Source organism: Lepidothrix coronata, unplaced genomic scaffold (assembly GCF_001604755.1).
Source record: "Lepidothrix coronata isolate B3197 unplaced genomic scaffold, Lepidothrix_coronata-1.0 Scaffold215, whole genome shotgun sequence".
NCBI classification, from domain to species: Eukaryota; Metazoa; Chordata; class Aves; order Passeriformes; family Pipridae; genus Lepidothrix; species Lepidothrix coronata.
In genome coordinates, this window is record NW_016690395.1 from 280,652 (window position 1) to 288,897 (window position 8,246).

Below are 8,246 nucleotides of genomic sequence, written 5' to 3' on the forward strand. Positions count from 1 at the left end.
AGTCGTCAGCACTGCTGAGCACCCACGTCATCTCTGCATAACCCAAGAGACTCTCAGAAAGTCAACTTAACAATAAATGCAATTGCTGTTTTCCATTATTTTCCCTCACTCAAAAGACCAAAGATTAAAGTACTATTTCTGAGCACTTATGGGATGCAATTTCAACTTTTGTATGGTAGGGAAGTGTTCTTCTTCCTTGGCAAATGCATCCTATTGACCTCTCCAGTCACATGTAATCAGCATTATTACATGTTGCTCTAACATTTAGGCATAACTGTTTTAAAGCATTTCAGTCACTCCTCTTTAGGTTTCTATTCATTACTTTTATTCACCTGACCCTCCTAGATCTGCCTTATATTCTTTCTGTCCTCTTCGAGCCAACTTTTTTCCTATTCGTTGTCTAAGTCCCAGAACTCCTGTCTGCAGAGAGCGGAACCCAGGTTGTCAAACCTGGCAGGAAATCATCTTACACTTCATAGCAAGGGCAGGAAAACAACCTTTACACCCTACTGACTTAATATTGGGGTTCAATTCTCACTGGACTAAAATTGAACTACAAGCCATTACAAAGATTCAATCCCAGTAAAAGCAAAGAGAAGCATGAAATAATACTTCGGTCAGCTTAAGACTGCTTTCTGCTGTGGTTCTCAAGCGTTAACACAAATGGTAACCACAGACAAGTTATGGTAAGGCATAACATCTCCTTGCATAACATCTATGAACAGTTCTCCCAAATATATTTCAGAATTACTTCCTATTCTTCCGGGGGGTTTCAGAGGATGTCCATTGTTACTAACAGCATGAAAATAACATCCTAACAGGGACAATATCACGCTATTTTCACAGTCCTTTTATTTTCACACTTTATAAAGAATAATGAACATTATTTCCACATAAGTAAAATTCAAACCCCACTTTCCACTGGGAGGATTGATGTTTGGACTCCATGCCAGTAAAAGGTAATACTTTGAGCAGCAGCTAATTATATAAGTAAAAAGAACCTTCACTGTCACAATAGTGAGGAGGAAAAAAGGTAACCTCTCCTTTCTCTCCAAAACACACAAAAAGAGGAAAGCAAGATGAAAAATTATCCTTTAAAGAAATAAGTACGTACGTGTATTATATGTTCAACACAGAAAAAAATACAGTTAAGATGGATTTATTTCCTGGAAGGAAAAAAAAATGTTTCTCTCCATGCTCTTCTTTACAGAAGATATTAGTATCAGATATGAAAAAGTTCTTTTCATAGAACTATTGCTACACTTAGCTTCCTGCTACAGTGAAACTAATTTTAAATACAACAATATAGGCATATAAATACAAACATACAAATATAAAACAGCCAAAATAAAATAATGTGTTTATTGCACAGACTGTTCTTTTTCCTGAGGAGATCTGAAAAATAATATTCTAATTTCTCTGTCCCATTCCTCTAATCCTCTTATAAGCAGACATTCTCTCAACAGCTATTTAATTACACTGAATTTCTGAGATCCACATTAGTAGCATCCAGTGCATTCTAGCAGCAAGGCTATGTGTAACAGCACATCTTTATATCCCACTTGGGAAAAATCTTCAGAAAATGTACACAAACACTTGTCTTCAGACTACTTTCAGCATGACAGTCATCTATTTACATACTCTACATGTAAGAAATATTTTAACATTTTCAAATTTATGGTAGTATTAGGCATTTCCAATCACTTCAATTTTCAGCTTTCCCAAGTACTCCTTGTCATTTTCTTGCACAAAGTCTAATCTGATTTAGAAATCTATTTTTCCTTCCGAATTCATAACCACATTCCAGCAATACACTTAGAAATTAAAAACCACTACTAAAATTATTTGAAGTAAAAATGAAGTAACTTCAAAAAAAAAAGGAAAAAAAGGAAAAAAAGGACAGCAGTGACCACTGTATAGGGAAGATAATTTGATTTTACACAGTGCCCTTTATTGTCCAGCTGTCCTTAGGTACTTTATAACACAGTATGCCTCGAAGGTGTAGTGCCATACAGGCAAATGCAGGAGCTGTTGTGCAAGCTACAAGAGCTCACCTCTAACAAGAGGAAACTCATCCTGAGAGGCTCCATGTGAACAAAAGGCACTCAAGAAACATTTACTTTATTTAAGAAAGACTGTACCTATAATGCTGCATGCACATAGAATTCTAAACTATAAAATAAACACAGAAAATCAGTACAGTAAAGGTATGTTAGATGCAACACATCCCTTGACTACAAAAAATGAGAGTAGTCCTTAATATCTGAGATTTATGTTGCATTTTTCATACCACACCTGAACTCTTGTGTATAAAACAATGCAGAGCTCTATGCAGATGGGAGAACTTCATCTGCTCCTAAGTGCTGTGGCCCAAACTGAGAACTCTGAAGTGACTGGTGCCTATACACTAGACAGTATACTAGAAGAGTCTCTAAACCAGGGATATCGTATCCTAAAATCAAAGAAACATTTCCAAAGGTGAAAGCTTTCTTACTAAAAACTTATTCTTTGTATAGGAAAAGTTAGTCCTCCATGGCAAGCCACAGCATAACTTTTTCAGTTCTTTATCTTCCACTTCCCTCCTATGTCAGCAGTATTAACCTTTTGTTTCCGACTCTGTACAAAGCAGACAATGCTCACCTTTGGTCTCAGTAACAAGCTGGATGAAGTTGTCTGTCTACATTATCATTTCCTCTCTTTCTACTTAACAGTTGGCTTTTTTTGTCTTTAATGAACACTGTCGTACAGACAAGCCAGATATAATCCTGCAGTAGGAAAAAATGGCAGATATTTTTACCATGAAAGTACAAAACTTAGTTCTGTACATTTTATTAAGCTTGTCTCATTGAATGAACAACTGTCAAAAGCATACACAATTCTAAAAATGGAAGCCTTCCATAAGGAAAATCCTTCCTGTATGATGAAACACACAACTTATCAAAACAGGATGCAGAACAGAGAGCACATGTGCATCCTTACTTCAATTGTTATGGCATTAGCCCTTCCTAGTTGAATTAATCTTTGGAATGATGTTGTGTTTGTTTTTTTTAAAGCAAGTATGCTCTGCTCATAACTCTACGAAGCATGCAGAGACAACTGGACACAAAAGTAAATACAACTCAGGAAATAGTCACCTATCAAAGAACATGGTAAACTCCTAAGCCTATTACATAAAGATTACTGTCTACTTGAAACAGATTAAAGTCAGGGTGGCCAGAAAAGTCCTAAGATATAAATTAACAGTCTTCAATGCACTCGATGGCTGGATTATTCCAAAATCTGGAGAACAAGGTCGAAGACAACTTATCTCCCATCTCATTCAATACTACACTTCATGAGTGGATACAAGCAATTCTGGAGTTCTGAGATGCAGAAATAAACAAACAAGCAAGCCCTCCTTTCCCTCTGTTCCACCCTACACAAAGATAGACATGGAAAGGAAACATTTATTATAATGGCAGTGTTTATTTACAAGAGAGAAGGTTTACACAAGTTGAAAAGTTGTTTCAACAGGAATCCAACAATTAGTGCTCTTTCCCATCTTCAAAAAAAGGGACGACTTTAAGATTTGATGATGCACCTCCAGAAGACTTTGATGATCACTTGGGACAAAAGTACCAGAAATCAACTAAAACAACAAAAAAAAAAAAGTACATCAAGAGTGACATGAGTTCTATACAACCAGCCGGACACAAACACTTGAAAAAGCAATATTCTCCACTTTCATTCAGCTACCTCCTCTCCCATAACAATCCCCCTGGGTGAGCTCTATCCCCAGCCTGTGCAAAGCAGGGCCCCAAAATAATATCTGTTCACTCTAACAATTAGTTTGGATGAAACAATCCTGCAATAAGTTACAACATTGTTGTGACCATCTCTGGAAAACATCAAAGACCAGGCAGATTATGTTCAGTTGTCTGTCAGAGGTCTGAGATGTAATACTTTGGTAAATAAATGCTATTTATTGGCATGCCATATAAAAGCAAATGGAATGCAACTTGTTTTCCATGACATGGACTACACAGATATTACTTTGTACACAATCTGGAACTCGGCTCATGACTAAGTTTGAGTTACTGTTTTCATAATTCCCTCCATCTCAAAAAGAATGTATGCCTTCTCTATAGTTCCTGCCAGTAGAAAAATTTTTTTTAAAGTAGTTAAAAATGAAAATGTAGGATGCATTCTTATTTCCTAAAGAAAAACACATGTTCTGTTAACAAGAAAAATAGTCATAACAGTGAAAAGATAAAGTTTTGTCTTTAGAACTTACACTTGAAAAGTAGGTACGGTTATGCCAATTTTGGGAAAAGGAGCTGTTCATTTGATTAGTTAGCTACTGTGAGGTATGACAAAAACTAAGGCAAAGCAAACTATCTCCTCTGCTTTAAAAGGATAAATGTCATGCATTTGCCTAGCATAATCAATGACAGAAAAATTTTGTCTTCTCATCTTTTTATGTGGACTACACTTTCACTCAAAAGAAATCTCCCGCAAACCATCCATGAATTTCTGTTACATTCTATTTAACAGGGGACAGGCGATATGATATGACAGGATATAACTATTATCATTTTCATTTACACAAAACCACCTTTTTTCAACAAAACAGTTATGTCAATTTTTAAAGCAAGCAGTTAGAGAAATAGTATGGCATCTGGAAAAAAAGGTACCTTCTGGGGAAACAGAATCTCCATTCACATGCACTGGTGCCTAAAAATAAAACAAAGCAAACCAAGGTATCAGTGTTTAGTTAAGGTTTTACAGGTAGCACCCAAACTCCAAGTTCTTTTACTCCTCATGGCAAGAGGTATTAACAAAAACAGAACTTTCTCTTGCTCCCACAGGACAATATTCCACCTTACAGATTTCTCATCCCCAATCTACAAATTTCTTTGTTGCTCATAAATGACAAAACAAGGACACGAATAATTAGTGAGAGATTAACGCCTTACCTAATGTAAAGGGGATTTTCCTACTCTATCATCTTTGAGGATAATAGGATTTGTTTTTACATACAAAAAACCATTCCATTTATTATATTCCACTGTAAGATATGCATGTGAATATACACACACACACACACACAATTTGCATTACATATATGAAAACAATTTATGTGATGATACTCTTTTACAATCACACTTTGCAAGAGCAGGATTCAGTTCTGCGGAAAAGTGACAATTTCTTTTAAAATTTAGGTCTGACATTTCAAAGCTGGATATGCCATTATTCAATGCCATTATTACACAGCATGTCTTGTCCTGTAATGTAAAGGACAAAATTAAAGCCAGTTTTAACACTGTCTGGAAGCAACCTGCCTCGTGATGAGGATCCAGCCATCCTCCACTGCCCTTCCTTAGGACAGCGCAGCACTTGGACTGAGCTGCACTGATGTAACATTCCCCGAGCAGGCACAAGGCTCTACACACTGAGGAGTGGATTGAAGCCTATGAGGAGGGAAGGGAGAAGAAGGATTCTTCTTCCCACTTCAGGCAGGAAGTCACTTCACCTGCACAGGTGGATTATGTGACTGGTCTGAAAGGATGTACCAGTAAGACAAACGTAACCCAGGTCTTCCAGGTCATACCACCAGACTATCGCCTCTCTTTCCAGTAAAACCCAAGCTTTACCTCATAAGGCAGGGAGAACCAGTGGTCACCATGTATAAGCAGATGCCTGCCACTTCTCAAAAGTGCTCAATTGCTCTAATTGCTCAAAAGGTTTGAGATAAGGACTTGGCACCTTTCCCCCAGGATCAGATCAAAACCTCATCCCGCTGAACCAGAATTCTCTTCACTACACAACACTTTCAACTGGAACACCATTTAAAAACCAAATAAACTAATAAAAAACAAACTCCGGAGTAAAAAACCCACCAATCTTTTGTTTCACAACTGAAAAATGTACAGAAAATTCTGCCTCTAGTAAGTCCCAAATGGAAATGTCCTCACAGAAAGCATGTAGGGAGAAAGGCAATTGAAAAACTTTCCTGCTTAGATCTGAATTATTCAAAACACACTAGTAAACATACAGATTCAAATTTGTTTGGAGATTTTTTAAAATTATCAGGAAAAGTCAAATCTTTTCCCCTGTAAAACACTGTTCTGCATTTTATCAAAAGAGACATCATCTAGCAAAGCTTTCCTAGCTCACTTTCCAATATTATAAGGGAAGAATTATGTGATATGTCTGAGAAACACTGCTCTACTAACTATATATAGATTGTCTTGGAGATTTTCCAACTTGCAAAGTCCTCAGCAGCTTCTTCAGAGAGCAAGCAGTTCTTAGGATTAATGTTAAACAAAGGTTTGGCGGTCCTGGTCAGTTTTACAGATGGCAACACTTAAAAGCCTCAAATAAACAGTATATCTTAGCACTAACAGGTTCATCTACAAAGCTCTATTCCCCCCGAGTTTAGTTTTCAACATATACTGACAGTGAAGCTGAGAAGGAGATGAAACAACTTTCAGAGGCTAGAGAACACTAGAAATTTTCACCATGTAGTGTTAAAATTCAACTAGGTTTGTTGTTGCAGGGGTCTGGTGCATTTTTGGCTGGTTCAAGTGAACAGTGCACGTGCTTATACGCACAGATTATCTTCCATCTCTTTGGAATTGACTGAACGTGGCAACTTCACCTGCTGTGGAATCATTCCTGGTTGGTCACCAATACAGATGACAGTACACATGCTGAGAACTAACTCAATGGAGTGGAAATTCTCCAATGCAGACAAGCCTTTTTAACCCCCATCATTAAAATACTGAAAGGTCAAACAATTCTGAAACCAACTGTATTAACTTGGGAATTACCCAATCAAAATCTATAGGAAATTCTGATTAGTGCACAATTTGGTAAACATTTGATAAGGATCTGAATGTTTTCCATTTGGTTTTTAGTTATAGTTCTCCTGCTTGCCATGAAAACAGTTCCATAACAATACTGAGTGTTGCCTTTTGGGTTCTGGTGTCTTCTTTCAGGTTTTGTTTGTTTTGGGGGTTTTTTGAGAACATATATCTGATTTAAGGCAATTATCACCCACTAAAAATGCCGCAATTGGAGTCTGACCCTGGAAACAGAATTGTAGGGAACCAGCTCTCACTGAACAAATAGCTCAGAAGTTTTGCAGTAGCTAAAATATGTTTCTTACTGTATTTGCATACAAAATCTCTTCCTCAGCTTTCATATTTTGTTTTTATCCAGGAGTTAATAGACGAATATAAATTAGAAGGAAATGTATCTGCTTTTAGTTTATATAAAAAACTCAACAAAAAACACAAACACCCCTGTAGACAGACACAGGCAGCTTTCATTTAAAAATCACCACAGCCATTAAAATTCTGCAGCCAACACTCACGTACTTTCACTTCAGTGTGAAAGAGATGAATGTCTGACAACCAAAGCATGCAGTATAGTGTACTAGACAAAAAGATACCTGCTTAAAATGTGCAAGTCAACCTCCCAGCTTATATTTAGAGTTCAACTGTTCACTATTCCTATTTCAAGGTCATTTAAATTTTTTTAGTTAGCGTTATTTTTAGTTATCGTAGATTGGCAATTGCATGCAGCATGAACAGTATTTAATAGAGTATTGCATATTTTCCCAGTCTGGAAAGTACCAAGAGACAGCACCCATCAAAGACATAATTAAAGACTTAGACTGAATTGAAACAGAATCATGCAATGGAGTATGTGGAGACAACTTCACAAAAACATTATCACTTAAAGAAAAAAATGTGAGGCACAAAAAAGCCAGGAAATGATACTATTTGATAAGAAGGCAAGCTTTCTTAATAAAAAAAGCATTAAATTTTGATACAAGGTACATGTTTTATGAACTGGTTTTATTAACGTCCTCCCCTCCCCTCAAAACAAGAAAAAATTTGATTTGTTATTAAGAGACCAAGTAAGGCATACTGATGATTTAATAATTATTTACCCTATGTGCTTCAAAATACAAAGAGCACAGAATGCAAAAGGAAATATTCCTTTGCAGGTGTGTCACCATTCAAATATGTCAGGACTTGAAGTTTCGGTTGCATTTGAAGACTCACTAAAAGTTATTGCAAATTTGAAAGTACAGGGGAGGTAAATATTTGCTTACAGCTGTGACTGACATGTCTAAAAACATACCTGAATTCCAAAATGTGTTTTTCTTTCATTTAAAACTTACGGTCCCATTAATCAGCATTCACAAATGCAATGATAAAGGTACTTTTAAAGAAATGCTGAAAGCAAGAGACCTC

At 36.5% G+C, this 8,246-nt stretch overlaps 1 protein-coding gene across 4 annotated transcripts in view; it reads right to left on the reverse strand.

The window, feature by feature from the left end:
- Positions 1 to 3,445: 3,445 nt before the first annotated feature.
- The window catches only part of PPA2 (pyrophosphatase (inorganic) 2), a 35,042-nt gene continuing 30,241 nt past the window's right edge, over positions 3,446 to 8,246 (reverse strand). For 3 of the 4 annotated variants that reach the window (XM_017833540.1, XM_017833536.1, XM_017833538.1), the window contains 2 exons: positions 4,674 to 4,713; positions 3,446 to 3,628 (listed from right to left, as the gene is read on the reverse strand). In XM_017833540.1, coding sequence (XP_017689029.1) covers positions 3,600 to 3,628; positions 4,674 to 4,713 — 69 coding nt within the window. In that variant the 3' untranslated portion in view covers positions 3,446 to 3,599. Of the gene's footprint in view, positions 3,629 to 4,673; positions 4,714 to 7,832; positions 7,866 to 8,246 lie in introns of those variants that run through there. The other variant, XM_017833537.1, reaches the window with a different exon arrangement.